Source organism: Paramisgurnus dabryanus, chromosome 20, assembly GCF_030506205.2.
Source record: "Paramisgurnus dabryanus chromosome 20, PD_genome_1.1, whole genome shotgun sequence".
NCBI classification, from domain to species: Eukaryota; Metazoa; Chordata; class Actinopteri; order Cypriniformes; family Cobitidae; genus Paramisgurnus; species Paramisgurnus dabryanus.
The window spans coordinates 15,857,111-15,873,712 of NC_133356.1; the positions used below are offsets into that span (position 1 = coordinate 15,857,111).

A 16,602-nucleotide genomic window follows, 5' to 3' on the forward strand; every position below is an offset into this window, starting at 1 on the left:
TCCCCGCATGCGGTGTGATGCGTGTACACGCTATTCTACGAGATGCACTTGACGGCCTTTTTTTTTTGAGAACCTAGTTAAGGGGGTAGGATTTCCAAGCTTAGGCGGGCCGCCTTAACTGAAATATGCTGTGGGAAACCCTGGTTCAGTAAAGCTGCATCTAGCGGTAAGGATGCAAATTGCAACTAAAAGCTCAGTTCACTGCTTACCCCTTCTTTTCGCAGCACAAAGAGAAGCTACGGTAGTTTCCACAGGATAAACTTGTCGTCATCTGTGACAACATAGTGACGAAACTTGTAGCTTGTTTACGTATTTAGGGGTACTGTACATACATGTCGTCGCAAAATGGCAACTTCCATGTTAGACCCACGGTTTATGTACACAGTAGATAGAATTGGCTCATTCTAAAGTAATAAAAACATAAGGGTTTATTATGTAAGGTCTGTAAACACCACTTAATATATAGTTATGCATATTATATTGCATTTCTGTCAATAGATCCTCATAAAATGTACACATTGCACCTTTAATTCTGTCATCATTTACAGTAAATAACTTTAGATTTTGCACCCAAAATTCTCACCCAAATTGTATGTAACAACTTTTGTGATACTTTTATGACGCTTTTAGGACGTTTGAAAGCTCCAGTCATTGTTCCAGTGAATATTTTTTATGTGTAACTATTTCTTTAAAATACTTTGAATAAAAGCAGTTTATTTATATGGCATCTGTGGATTTCACTCACTGAAAGGGGATTTAAGTTAAAAATATGAGCAAAAGACACGAGTGTGTGAAGAAGAATCATGGAGTTACTGTATCTTTAAGAGAGGCCATCCCTGAGTTTACAGAGGAAGCAGCACTTTTCCCTAGACTCTGCTGCATCTCCAGTTTGGCATAATGAGGGCACCACTGTACACTTTTTCCACCTGTCCTATGGGAGGCAGCGGCTGGTCATGTGACTTGCACAACACTCCTCTGTGTGCTCATCATATTTATCATGTGACCTCTATATTCTAAGCTTTATCTATCTCCAGTGGTTATGTGAATAAGAGCTTATATTTCATAATGTTTAGAAGTTGATGTTTTGCTTTTAATTACAATGAGATGTTTCTTTACCAATAGGCACTTAGTTTGAAAATTTATAAAAATAAACATTTTAACAATTTACCATAATTTATTCACGATCGATGTCAAACATGACCTGCATCACAGGCGAACTCTTTGAAACACCATGGTTAAAATATCAGTGGTGGAAATGTCATTTTGAACAGTTTGGGAATATATTTTGCATACTCCCTTGTTTACTTATTGTGTGTAGGCTATTCCAAATACACACAAATGTATATGTGTTACTGCTTACAGCTTTATTTAAAAATATAAAAAAACATAAAAATACAAAATAACATACAATGTTTCTATACAATCTTAATTGGGACAAAGTTGGTTGTGATGGAAATAACGGAACAACAGTCTGAATAAATGAAGAGTTTGGTTCTGAATCGCGATAAAAAAATTTGTTACCGCCAAAATCAGTATTCTATCAGGTCAGTACTAGAAAGTAAACTCTTTATTTCAGGGGTTTTCAAACTTTTTGTGTGTGTGGACCACTATTTGTAATCAAGAATTTTTGCGGACCACCTCATAATACCTCATAATAATAAAATATGTCTACACAAATTCCTGAATTTATCTGCACCTCTAAATAGGCATACTAGCACTAAAACTATTTTATTTTATATTTTATTTTGCCTTTACACGGACCACCTCCAGTACCCTCACGGACCACTAGTGGTCCCCGGACCACAGTTTGGGAATGGCCGCTTTATTTTATGTTATTCTTTCGTCATCTCTCAATTTTTTTCCAAAACATGATTAACACCAGTCCTCCTCTGCAGAATGCAATAAATCCATTCAACAAATCACAGCGCACCATTCCACGCATTGTAAACAACAATGGTGGCGCTTTGAATAAACACAGAATCCTAGTTTTCCTCATCTACTTTGCACTTCGTGATCAACAAACAAACAAAAACAAAATAATACTTTTGATGGCATTGATAAACCTGTGGTGGTTTTCTGTGGCGGGGAAAAACGTAAGCCACTTGGGCGAAGGAAAAATGCCGGCTGTTGCTTGTTCTCACACGATAGCATCAAGCTTCTGTCATGCTAACACATTGACCTCAGCGGATCTTATGAAAAACTTTCCATTATATTACTCAAAGTCAACAAAAATCGAGCAGGACCAAAACATTTTACAGCTGATCGCTGTCAAAAGAATTCAGTGACGATGTCCCAAGGAAATGACAGTGTCCTTAATATGATAAAGTAAGTGTGCCATTAATGTGTTTTTTCTAAACAGTGTATACCACTAGTCAACTAAATAAATATAACATAGCAAAGATGAATGCACATTTATATATTGATTTATATATTGATAGATTTATTACATTTTGCAGAAAAAATAATCAGTTTTTATAATAAATCTTTGAAAATCAGATTAGAATTTTTAATGTTATTATAACCTAAAGATGCTATGTGAAAGTTTTTACCAGAAAATAGTGGTTTTCATCTTGTTACTTTCTTAGTCAAAATGGATTTATTGCCTAAAATCTATTCTGAATCATAAGGCTCCGATTCAGTGTTTCATGCACAGCTTGTGCATGTACTACGGCTCCGTGATCAGTAGGAAGTCCTTATCAATCTAAAATCACTACTAGTTTGACTCGTTTATAACGTGCATTGAAAAAAGCAACACTCATCAAACACAATCATTTAAAATATTCTTTATTATCATGAAAATACCTGAAACAATCTGAAGAACAGCGATATAAATATGCATCTAGATATTTCCTGGAATAGTATTAGAAATGATATTTCTTCTGTGGAACAAATGGAGTTTCTGCACGAGAGCGCCCTCTGGCTTTTGGATGTGGCGACATTTCACCGTAATTCATTCAAATTCATTCATTGAGAAAATGCGCATTTGCCCGATTAATTGTCGGAACCCTAGTGTATAGATAAAAACAGCTCATTGAGGTGGGGACAAGTCACACATGGTCAAGTCCAAGCAAGTCTCAAGTCTTAAACCATCAAGCCCGAGTCAAGTCTCAAGTCACAGTTCAGATAGGTACTGATTTACTTCAGATTTACTTTTGTCTTCTCAAAGACAAAAGTCCAATCACCAATTGTGAAAAGCGCTATATAAATAAAATTGAATAGAATTGAATTGAAGGTCAGTCACTAAGTGAAACCAACCAGGCCATATACTTCTTAAATGGGTACTAGGAGATTATTTTTTTAAAGGTGCAATGTGGGACTTTTAGAAGGATTTATTGACGGAAATGCATTTCCATTTTATTTTGATGAAGATGACACAATATAACATCGCGACTACATGAAAAGAGCTTTAACTGTTATAAAAATACAGATTTGTGAGCATTTGTGGAACTGAGTGCGTGAAAATACACACGAAACACACGTGATTGTTGTCATGTGGTGAATCCGACCAATCTTGAAACAGCTGTGTCGTCATTACAGCCCGTGCAGCTCCTCTTCGCGAACTGCGCTGGCTAACTCAGGCGGCTGATCTCGAATCGCTTTCGCGGTACTTAAAAACCACATGACACAGTCACGTGCCTGCAGCGCCAGCTTAAAGGTGTGTTCGACTTCATGCGGCGCTGCGCAGACCGATCGGCGGCTGACTTGAAGCAGTGCATTCCGGTTAGCAACTTTGTCCGACTTAAGCTGGCGCTGCAGGCACGTGACTGTGTCATGTGGTTTTTAAGTACCGCGAGAGCGATTCGAGATCAGCCGCCTGAGTTAGCCAGCGCAGTTCGCAGTGCACGGGCTGTAATGACGACACAGCTGTTTTACCATTGGTCAGATTCACCACATGACAACAATCACGTGTGTTTTGTGCGTATTTTCACACCCTCAGTTCCACAAATAATCACAAATCTGTATTTTTATAACAGTTAAAGCTTTTTTTCATGTAGTCGCGATGTTATATTGTGTCATCTTCATCAAAATAAAATGGAAATGCATTTCCGTCAATAAATCCTTCTAAAAGTCCCACATTGCACCTTTAAAAAAATAATCTCCTAGTACCCATTTAAGAAGTATATGGCCTGGTTGGTTTCACTTAGTGACTGACCTTTGAGAAGACAAAAGTAAAAAGTAAGAATAGATCGAGACACAATGCTATAGAAAGCACTGTGAGGGGGAATGTGGAAGGAAAATGTCACCATAGTCCTGCCACATGGCTGGTCTGTGGGGTTAGCAGGGGGCAGTGTACTGTCAACACACTTCACAGTGGGAAAGATCCGGTGGAGGCAGAGCTCAGCCGTGGCACTGTTGCTGGTGCCATATGCCACTTAGAGAGAATAGCAAACCCCCATTCTCAGCCTTAGTGCCTTGGTGATTTAAAATAATGTATTGGCAAACAGTACTAGAGCCAGGACTAAAGTAACAGGGCCAACAGACACTTTGAGGCCGGACCTTGGGCATTCATGCAGTTATCTGGAAAACGGTCAGAACCGGAAATTTAAGCAGTGTTGGAAAATTGTGAGGTGGAAACCAACGTTATAACTGTTGTAAGTGGTTTGGACTGAATTTGTCACAGTGACTTTATGTTTTTTAAAGAATGTTGAAAATGATTTTCTGTAAAGAGAATATTTGTATTGAGACATGCAAGTACAAAACTGATTTAAAAACAAGCTATTAAAGGGTTTCAGAGAACTTGACCGTCCTTATGATATAGACTCTAGATATAGACGTAGTCATTCTCAAAAAATGGAGTAACATTTGAAGGCTTGTTCCCTTTTCAAACCCTCACTGGGTTCAACAGTACAATTTTGGTGACTGCTTTCGTGTATTGAAATAAGCGCAGCAAAACTCAAACCCCAAGTAATTCAGTTCATTTGAACCCCATTTATTTTAAGGCATCTGCCTGCAGTAATCAATCATGGGTGAAGCTGCCTCTATCTGGAAGCGGGGCTTAATTTCTAAATTGGAGGGGAGTGATTTTCTCACTGTGTTCCTGACTCTTTCACACAGTGTACTTTGATGGATTTCCGCTCCCTTCAAACATTGATCTCCAGGTGATGGGATAAATAATTCCAGTTTGGCCTCTGTGACTTTGGTCCTCTTTTGAGACGTGGAATTCACCCGTCGTTGGATTTATAAGCCAACACCTTTTAAAAATGGTTTAACAGCTGTTTAATGCAAAACATAAGTGGCTTATGCCTTAAGAGAAATGTAAATGAATGGAACTAATGGAATGAAAGTGCTGCATTCATTTAGGGAGATACATTTAGCCTAGATTTACCAGATTGTTTTTTTCTCATAGGTGCTTATGGTATGTGAGCACAATTGACACGTAAGATGCTGCTCTTTATTGTTTAGAGGAGGCACTCCTGTTTGAGCATATGAGCATATTTTCAAAAAAAGTGCAGTGTCCCTTTAACAGCTAGCTATATACATATAAATTAGGTAGCGTTTTCAAACACACCAACTGCAATGTTTTTTTTTGTTGAGCTATGTTCATGTCTTTTATTTTGAAGTTCTGTTTGTAGTCCTGGTCATGGTCTTTGTAGTCCTGTTAATGTTCCCAGCTCTAATTGTGTTTAAGTGTGTCTTTTTTCTGTTCATTAGTCAGTGTATACCAGTGTCTGCCGTATGTCTTATTAGGGTATTGTTTTAATGTTATGTGCCATGGCCATGCGTTGTATTTTTAATTCATACTTTACATTCATTCTTGTCCTTTTCTTACTGTACAACACGTTACACCTACCATATTTTTAAAACTGTGAGTGATGTGTAGTGAAGGTTTGATTTGTCCTATTGTGCTAGAGGATAAATGGGACTGCTAGCAAGTGCTTGTGAACTGCATTTATGGCTTCATCACAAGGCGCCAGCTTGCTTTGTTCCCTCATAAAAGCACATTTGTTCAAATGTTTCCTATAAATGATCTTGAATTGAGGAAGATTCAGCCTTAGCAGTAATTTTGCTACATTTCTGACAATCGGTTTTCCTTTCATACACAGGGTGGATTTGTGGCCATACAGGAAGCAACTGTACTGTATGTTGTCCAGCAAAGACAATAAATGGGTTAGTGGATGTTAGAGCGAAGTCCCCAAACAATGAGTAACAGTTCTGTATAAGTATGAATTTATGAGTTTGCATGACATGCTGACATGTAATTTCTTATGCTGATTGTTTTTGAGACCAACTCTGTGTTGAAGTATGCACACTTTTAGTTGTACACCATTGTATGTTTTATGTAGGATGCATAATCTTATAAAGAAAGTTGTTTATTGTGGTTACAACAACCGTGTAAATGTTTTTCACAGTTTTTGTGTGTTGGTCATGGTTTATAAAATACAGTATGGGTCAAAGGACAGGGAAGATATTTAATCTACACACTGCATACATATTGTACATGCATGTCTTTAAATTCACTACATGAATTGCGATGCAGTCTTGTTGTCATCAAGACAATGTTATAAAGAGGTGCATTGGGAGGACGTAGGAAAACACTTTAAAATTTGTCCCACCTCATTCAGATGGTTTTCTCCTCTATGTCCCCACACTTTACCACATTAATTATAACTTGAGCATACCTTAATTACACCACGTCCTATGCTAATGCTTGAGTCCTGTGTGAATTGCTTGCCATTTCTTGCAGATTCTGTGCCTGATTTGCATTTCACAAAAGGTTTACTTCTATTTCTGGATGAGAGAGGGAGAAAGAGAGGGAGGGAGAAGTAAATGATTTGTGATGTGGAAGAGAGGTTTGTTTTAGTAAAGTAAAGCTATGGCTCACTTTCGTATAACCTTGTGCATCACTCATGAGTCTTTGTTCTTATGGGCTCTCTCAATTATGGCAAGCTTGGGCTTCTTTTCTGGGCTTCAGGATACAAAGCACTTTCATATGTTCTTTTACAGTGCCAAGCTCAATGTTTGTCTTGATTTTTTGAAATATGCTAAAAGATTGGTGCTCAGTTTCATCTTAGCATTGACTTCATTGGAAATGCTGTAACTAGAGGTCATTGTGATCTGAAAGTTTGAAGGGTGAATGTTACATACTGTAGGAGTAAAAACCCCCCAAAGTTTGTGTTTTAGTGTGTTGACAGTGTGCAGTGCTTTAGCTGTAAGACACTATGTATGCAAACTTTCTTAAAAGATGTCCCATTATGATTTTCAACTTTTTTAAGTTAAACTGCTTTTTGAGCTACATTAATGATATGTTAGCCTATATACCCACTATACCTTCACAGTATGTCAACAATTGTGATGCGTTCTTGGAAAACCCGTCGGATGTCACGCTGGAACATTTTCAAAATATGTTGAATGTAATTTTTTTGTCTAAATTGGGTTATTCTACACTCTAAAAATGGCTGGGTTATTTTTTTCCCATAATGGGTAAATATTGGACAGAACACCTGCTGGGTTAAAAATTGACCCAATGCTGGGTTATTTTAACCCAACTGTTGGGTTATTGTTGCATCACAACAACCCAACATTGGGTCATTTTTGACCCAGCATGTGTTCTGTCCAATATTTATCCATTATTATGGGTCAAAAATAACTCAGCCATTTTTAGATTGTATAACATCCAGGGTTTCCCGCAGAAAATGTGTTAGTTAAGGTGGTAGGGTTGTGCCGGTGGGCGAGCCGGGGGCGTGGCAATCAAAGGGGCGGGGCGCGTCATGATGAAAATATTTTTATTTAAAACACTCAAATAAAACTCAATTTTGAAGAAACTATGACAGAAAAGGAACACATACTAGATTATTAATGAATTAAATGTTTTATCAACAGGCTAGTTATCCTCCAGACAGTGATGGACCATGTCTTTCTCTCATTTTGGCTGTGTGGCGCGTGCCCGCTCGCGGTGTGAAGCGCGGCCACGCTATTCTCTGAGATGCACTTGACGGCCTTTTGTGCAGCAATTATTTTTTTTTGGACGACCTAGTTAAGGTGGTAGGGTATCCCAGCTTAGGTGGGCCGCCCGAACTGAAAAGTGCTGCGGGAAACCCTGACATCTTGTCTATCGTCTCTGAAAATATTTAGGCAAAATGCACTTTTTTCATGCAAAAAAATAGCGAGCTGAAAAGACTGCATCTTTTTAAGAACACACCCGTAAAAAAACTTTTTTTTTAAATTGGTAACATTTCACCATGTGATGGGATCAGAATTTTCTTAGTTGTGTATCATTTAAACATCCTCTTTATCTCCTAAAATTAAATATGATAAATAAATACAGCAACAGAGTCAAACAGCAACCTGCACAAGATAAAAATTCCCACTGGAAATTCCTTAAAGAAACATTGACAGATTTTATTTGAAATCACCTGATCACTTCTGTGTTAGATTTTGCATTTTATTATTTGACCCACATGAGGTGATGCTAGTGATGCTGTTAAACAGAGCAGTAGGGTGCACAGGGGAGGGAGACCTGGGTTAGGTCTGCGGGCAGGTGTTTACATGATCTGCCTCTCTTTCTCTGGGGCACGTTCTGTATGGCTGGTCGCACGTTCATCATTTTCCATAGGTAGTGTATTTTTTTAACTCTATGTAGGTCGCTTATTTTAATATACGTCATATGATATCGTCATGGCAGAAGAGTCTGGGGAGAAGACCACATTAGTGTAAGTAAAGATGTGGATAGCTTCATACGTGATTTAGACTTTAGTTTTATTCAGGCAGGGGTAATTTGTCAGTAATATGTGGGATTTGTGTAAGACTTGGTGGAGAGGTTTTACTTTAATGTAAATTTGTGAGACACGTTCAGTGCATAGAGTATGCTGTATAGATTTTGGGTTGTGTTGATTTTTGTGTGACTTATGTAAATATGTCTTTTATGCTCAATTTTTAATTTTTGAGTTAAATGAACTTTTCATTGCAGAGTGTAACACTGGCACCACTTTAATTTACAGTTTTTCAGAGTCACTTAGGGGAATTTTTCGAATCATCCTTAAAAGTAACAACATTTTAAGTGCATATCTTAACAACAATTCTTCCAACAATTTGGACAAACAGCACAACATCATGGATACTTTAAAATCTTTAGTTCAAATAAAATCAATTTCTATGTCAGTGCCATCAAAATCAGAAGTCCTTGTGTCATTTATCATGAACAAGACAGTCAACATTTTTGCCATGTTATCAATATAACACAAGTAAAAAATTATATTTCAATATTTTCTAATGTGAACTAAATGGCTATGATGATTGTAATTTTTCCGTTCCAACAGTATTATACACTAGTGTATGTGAAATAATTGTTTAGGATTGGACAGAATTCAAATTTAAATTACTTTTTTCTGTAACCAATTACACACATTGTAAAATAAAAAAAATAAAACATTTTACAGTATAAATTAAAAATTAAATTAGAAAGGTTACAGTAACTGCACATCATCTAAAAATCTGCAAAATTCAAAGCGATGCCAGAAACTGAAAATGTCCTCCTTACGGACAGCCTAACATCCCAGTCTCATCGACATCACAATAGATATCTTTCCTTTAAACATTCATTCCTTTTCATTAATGAAAATCAAAAGATTCACTTGAGAGCAATTTATCAATTCAGTTCACATTACCAAAAGTCAAAAAAATGTATGTAAAAAAGATTATGCTTAACAGATTATGACAAAAGGTCAACCATTTTGCATGTCATGACTCATACAATTAAACTGTTCCTAGATATTTTGAGATGTAAGAAGAAGATATTTTGAGGTGTATTGAACAGAAAGCCATTATATGTATTTTAATAAAATGACCTAAGCAATTGACAATGTTTAAACAACAGTCAACTGTACATAATCAAATGCATGAATGTAGAAAATAAAGCATTTGCAATTTATCCAAAACAATGAGGATTTCCTTTTAAGTTGTGCACAACTGACTAGATGATGTGGAGGTTGAACAAAACATTTAGAAAATTAAAATTGTGATCTGAGAAATGAAACGTAAGGTTGAAATTGTTACAGTATGTACATTACATTAAAATTTTAATGATAAAATATCCATCTCTCCTCTCCAGCTTGCACCAGCAGTTTGCCACCTACAAAGAGCAGGTGAGACGGACTGGCCAGGAGCCCCAGCAGAGGCAGCAGGGCCAACACAAAGATGACGCCCCCACCTGTGGCATCTGCCACAAGACCAAGTTTGCTGATGGCTGCGGCAACCTGTGCTCCTACTGCCAGACGAAGTTCTGCGCCCGGTGTGGTGGAAGGGTGTCTCTGCGTTCCAATAATGTAAGTCATTCCTGCATGCTACACTATGAGCAGCGCACGTTTTCTAGAAATTTAAGCAGGGGCGGGGAGAGAAAAGCAAGCTGGGGGCCGAGCATTGAGTGGATGAGTGAAAGGTTAATTGGGCATTAGTCAGAGGAAATGACGCCGCTGGTCAGCGGGGGTTTGCCACGCACACTCTGGGATGCCCAAATCTGTGCTGAGTCTCCGCAGGGGCGGCCGTACTACGCAAAGGGAAGCACCTGAACTGGTGACCCACCTCCTGGAGCGTGATATTTACCTTCACTTTCTAGTCCCTCTGCTGGGTCTAATTAGTGTTCACTTATAATGAGTGCGGTGTAGGGAGTCAACAGAAGGAAAGAATTACCTCACAGACAGCGGTAGTACATAATGGGGTGAGCCAATCACACATATTTAGTTATAGATGTACAGTATGACACATGTGCATTTGGAGTAAATCAGTATGTTTTAAGTTACAGTACACAATGAAAGAGAGAGAAGATTGATAGAAAGACAGACAGACAGGTAGTATGACAAATGATGACATTATTATATAAACAGAGAGAGAGAGGGAGGGATAGAGAAAGACAAATTGATTGATTGATTGATTGACAGACAGACTAGGTGTGTGCATTTGGGAAAGCTCAAAGAGGAAATGTGTGAGATGTGTGTTACTATATTCAGGTGATCTTGCGTGTGAGTGAGAAGGTACCTGAAGTCCCAGATGTAAAGCAAAGGAAAAGAAGTCTCTTGGCCGTGGATGGGTGCTGCCCTTCGGTTAGTTTCACTAAAACGAGCAGATGTTGTTCATGTGAGCCCTTCGGTGTGTACTATTAATGAAAGTGGCAAACATGATAATGGAGTTGCTGGATGCCTGTAGGTTAACCATAGATAACTACACCTACTCAATTTGGTGGACTGGAAACAACACCTAAAAGCAATGAAATGCATTTAATAGCTCCATTGTTGTGAGTACTGTAGCTGGAGACCATTTGGACTAAAGTGAATTGAAAGTTTAATGCACCTGTTGAGAATATCACAAGAACACTTCCTTATCACATTTTTCAATACTTTTATGGGTTTGTTAGGGCAGGTGAATGCTGTACCGTTTTTGCTGTGACTGCCATCTGATGAATATTGCTGGGAATGTTAAGGTTTTTTTTATAGGGAAACATCATCCATCTTTGATGCTCACAGTAGTCAGTTAATTTCCTTCCTATGTTAACCTTTTCGTAGAAATAGTGGGATGTATTTCCTGCAATGTAACTCCTCTAATAAAGAACCAGTAGGAGCACAGCAACTGATGACTCGTATGACAAGAACGAAAATTGCACAGTGTATAACAAACTTTTTTGTGCATTTTTTATTTTCAGTGCATAGGTTTGTCTGTAGCATATAGTAGCATTTTTAAGTAGCACTGTAGAAAACAGGTACAAAACTGTACCTCAAAAACTAATAAAAAAAATTCTGTTTTGTACCTTTACAGGAATATTAAACATAATACAATGTTGTACCTTTTTGGGTACATTACTGTACTTTAAGGATCTATTATTGTGTACCTTTAAATGTACAGTTAACTGTATAATTTAACTGGTACAAAATTGTTCCTTAAAGGCGGGGTGCATGATTTTTAAAAAACACTTTGGAAAAGGGAGTCGGACCAAGTACCAAAACACACTTGTAGCCAATCAGCAGTAAGGTGCATGTCTACTAACCAACTTCGTTGCCTGGGTTGCGTATGTGTGGGGCGGGCCTATCAAAAGAAGGTCCAGATTCTATTTGGGGTAGGGGCGTGTTTGTTTAAGTTATTTCAAATGTCAACATTAGCTTTCAGATATCATGCACCCCGCCTTTAAGGTACACAATAAGTTCTTAGGGTATAATATTGTACCCCAAAAGGTACAACATGTCAAATTGGTTTATCCCCATAAAGCAGGGGTGGGGAACCCTGGTCCTGGAGGGCCACTTTCCTGCATAGTTTAGTTCCAACCCTAATCAAACACACCTGAATTTCATTTTCAAGTAATCCTGAAGACTTTAATTAGATTTTTCAGGTAATTATATCCCTCCAGGACCCAGGGTTCCCCAACCCTGCCATAAAGATACCAAAATGAACCTTTGAGGGTATCACTCCAGTGACAGAATTCTGTGTGTGAGAATTCTTACTAGTATAATAAAATAAGTGGAACATATTCTAATTTTCAGCAACCCATTAGATACCTTTATTTCCAATGAGAATGTTTCAGTAACAATCTAACTGTACATCTCAGTGCATAAAGAAGATGCACCTTCCTGCTTTGCCCTGCAGGTGGCAACATACCTGCAGATTTACCACCATATGGTACAGGTGCATACTCATACAGGCGTGATGTGTGCTTAAAGATTAGCAAAGGAATAATTTAATAATATAATGTGCATCTTATGGTGCCACTAATATCAGTGTGAGAGCTGCTATGTGTGCTTGTTTTCTTATATGATTAAATCATACAATACATCTCTCTCTTTCTTTCTCTCTCTTTTCTTCTTCTCCACCTACCCACCCATCACCCTTTTCTCTTTCCTGCTGTGCTGCTCTGTGACGCTGGAGAAGAAGGAGGACAAAGTGGTTAGCATTTTTTTTTATTCTCTTTATGTCGGTGTAAAGTGTAAACGCTGATGTGAAACAACATTTTACTCATTCTTCCCATATTCACATGCCGATCAGCTCACTTATACAGTATTTGGGTGTTAATTGGTTAAAAATAATTAATTAATTTCTTCACCCATGTTGGGCTGAATTGTTAGTCTTACAGTATGTGACAAACCTGCTTATGTCTGTGGGTGTGTGCATACAACATTATTTTCCTAATGCCAGTAATGTTCCAGTAAAAGTATCTAAACATTTTTGAAGAAAAAAAACAGATTCATATGAGAAGCATACAATTTGTTTTCAGAATATGTTTGGAAAATGTTTTTTTTGTGAATGGCAAACTAGTTATTATTTTGAATTATGGTTGCTTTGTATTGTATGCACTCTTAAAGGCACATTCCACTTTTTTTTGAAAATATGCTCATTTTCCAGCTCCTTAAATGAGTTAAACATTTCATTCTGACCGTTGTGGAATCCAGTCAGCTGATCTCCGGGTCTGGCGCTAGCACTTTTAGCATAGCTTTGCACAATCCATTGAATCTGATTAGACCATTAGCATTGCGTTAAAAAATAACCAAAGAGTTTCGATGTTTTTCTTATTTAAAACGTAGTGATATTTCGCACTGCCCGAAAATAGTCTCCTTGGTAACTTTCAATAGCAGGGGACTATTTTCGGGCAATGTGTAATATCACTACCCCTACTGCAGCCATGTTACGGCAGTAAAGTCCTTGATTATTACGCCAGAATAAGAGTATAGTCCTAACCATATCTCCCTAGAAAATCACAACTTTTAATTTTCTGTCAGCCTTAGTACACAATGTAATTACAGAAGAGTCAAGTTTTAAATAGGAAAAATATCCACACTCTTTGGTTATTTTTAGCGCGAGGCTAATGGTCTAATCAGATTCAATGGATTGTGCTAAGCTATGCTAAAAGTGGTAGCGCCAGACCCAGAGATCAACTGAATGGATTCCAAAACGGAAAGAATCAAATGTTTAACTCCAGGGGAGCTGGAAAATTAGCATATTTTCAAAAAAAGTGGAATATCCCTTTAAAAATTAAGGTACTTCACAATGCCATGAGACCCATTTTTGGCTTTATAGTTCGATAAACTACATCTGGAGGTTTTTGTAGTGAAAAAAGATTATTAAACGGTATGCAAGACATGGTTCTTCTAAGAACCTTTAACTGAATTGTTATCTGAGGAACAAAAAAAGTTTTTTAATGGCATCGCTTTGAAGAACCTTTTAAGCACCTTTATTTTTAAGTGTGTCCTGTAAGTGTTAACCGTAATATGTCCACACAGAAAACTCATAAGCAAATTCTCACCCTTTATATAAAGGCCTAATAAATCAGGGTCTAAGACGATGGTTAGCATACTGTATTTTGTCTGTACTCCTTGAGTTGCTATATAAATTGCCTTACAATCTTTTGTTCGCTCGTTTTCTTTCTTTCTTTCTGTTTGAAAGATCCATTCCAGACTACAGTCAACCGTGCTAGGCTTTTGCATTGTGCTTTTTTTACACCAATATTTCAGTCTTACCGGAAAAGCATGCAATGTGTCATTCCGCCGCCCACTCCACCGAAGCGCCAACGTAAAATGATTAGAATTGATCTCACTCCTGCTTAGCATCCGGTTACTGGGATGTTTCCTTGACTGGCACTTTCGGGCTGTCTGTGAGATACAGTAGTCTGTCTTTCTAACAGGACTTTATGTAGTGTAAATACAAGACAGATCTGGCAAGTGGAGACTTGGGTTTAAGCTTGGGTCTTCAGGGACGAAAAATGTGACAGTGAAGTGCACATACACACAAATAGCCAAAGGAATCATGGGAGGCGTGAGGCTGCTGTATTTATAGATCTCATCAATCAGCTTAATCAGAGAAGGTCCGGTGTTTGGAGAGGCAGTGGAGCTAAACTTATCACACTATTGATCTGCAGATGGCTTGTCGAGCGTGGGATATATGCCTCGGTGACAGAAGAGTGAGAGTTGGTTTTTTAACGTCAGCAGGTAGCTATAATATATTATTTACGCTATCGATCCGGTATTTAACAATTGGAACGGTCCGTGTACGATGGACGGGTAAATGAGTGTCATGAGAGGGCCGGTGGGTGAGCGTCTCCGGGCGCTGATGTACTAGCTCATTAGATGAAATGGACAGTAATGTCTTTTGTGGCAGTCTTTCATCCTTATCCAGGATTTATAACATGCTGAAATATGGTTCTAGCTCTACCCGTTGCCGCCCCAATTCATCAAGCTGTCGGAGGTGGAAGCGTAAACCGCGCTCTCCCTCTTCACTTCACTCACAGAACTCAAAGCGCTTCATTTTTCCACCCTGTTTGCGTGAACCTGACACCATGCAGCAGAAGGCCCGCCGAGTGATGAAAATGAAATGACATTAACAAGATGGAGGAAAGGGCGGAGTTTGGTTATGAATGTGGTTAGGAGTTAAACACAAAATACCGGGATGAAATGATGGCTTCTTGTTAAATTGCAGAAAGTTTTTTTTTTTATTGATATTTTAAGGATATTGAGACCTTTGGTTTGGCTTTAGTCCTGTGGAGCAGTCATCAATAACAAAATATTTTGGATGCATTTTCTTCTTTAAATTAAAATGAATATGCTGTTGAGTGTTTGTTTTTCTCTGTTTATACAGGGTTGGTTGGTTAGTTAGTTTTATTTTCTAAGTTTCTATAGGGCTTCTATAAGTTCTACTTTGATTTACTTCAGTCATGCAGTGAATACTTCATTACAGTAAATACTCCATTATCCTATTTTTAGCCATTTTATTCACTTTGGTCTTTAGTTTAATGTAGAAACTTCATTCTTTGCTTCTGATCCTGAATCTGATACTAAGATTGATTTTGTTCCATTTGCATCATAGACATTAAATCCACAGCCCCACTAAACAACTCAACATAGATTTTTAACACCTAACACAGCTTTCTGCTATTTTTACACTGACACTGATAAAACAGGGGGAGGGGAGAGAAGGACTCTGAAACAGATTTTCTTGTTTAATCTGTTTAATCTTTAATCATGTTTAATATTTGTCCAACTTTTTGCATTTGATTTATATCTAAAGTTGAATGGACATATATGGGTGATTCTCACGAAATCCAGATTTAGAAGGTGTCCAGCATCAGAATTTTTAAAAAGCCCTTGAAGGCATTTTTTTTATTTTGCACATATAAGAAAAAGGTCTGAACTTACTATAACCATTATTTTAGAGGATTTAAAAAATATTTCTTATAGAATTATTTAAATTTTTTATATTATCATTATAAAAAATTATCATTACCGCAGCATGAAATTACATTAAATATATGCATTCACAAACTCATGTTTCAGTAATGAGAACTAAAAAGTTGTCTAGGTTCTATGACAAACAAAATTTCAACTTTTATCTGGAGAGAAAACAATAAAAACTGCTTACCTGGTAGTTATCACAGTCAATTATGTCCCTTCCAACATTTTTTTTTTTTAAATGTTAGTTCATTGAGGGCTTAAACCATAATTAACAATTGTTGCGGAGGATGAGACAATTTTTCTTGAACACATTTATATTCCTTATTATTGTCTCTACATTTACCAATGATCACCAAATACCACATGTTTCTTTATTGTAAATGTTTATAGTATAACATGCACTGAAGCTTTTTATTTTTTCATTATAAATATTTCCATGTCAAAGAACCCAAATCCAGACATG

General features: G+C 37.5%; 1 protein-coding gene across 21 annotated transcripts in view; it reads left to right on the forward strand.

The window, feature by feature from the left end:
• Nucleotides 1-16,602, forward strand: part of rims1a (regulating synaptic membrane exocytosis 1a) — an 81,038-nt gene that overhangs the window by 15,077 nt on the left and 49,359 nt on the right. For 18 of the 21 annotated variants that reach the window (XR_010547021.2, XM_065296656.2, XM_065296660.2 and 15 more), the window contains 2 exons: nucleotides 10,049-10,262; nucleotides 12,847-12,864. Coding sequence is in view for 20 of the 21 variants with exons in the window: in XM_065296656.2 (XP_065152728.1) it covers nucleotides 10,049-10,262; nucleotides 12,847-12,864 (232 nt within the window). In the remaining variant the exon portion in view is untranslated. The remainder of the gene's footprint in view (nucleotides 1-10,048; nucleotides 10,263-12,846; nucleotides 12,865-16,602) is intronic. The other 3 variants (XM_073812912.1, XM_065296657.2, XM_065296658.2) reach the window with 2 other exon arrangements.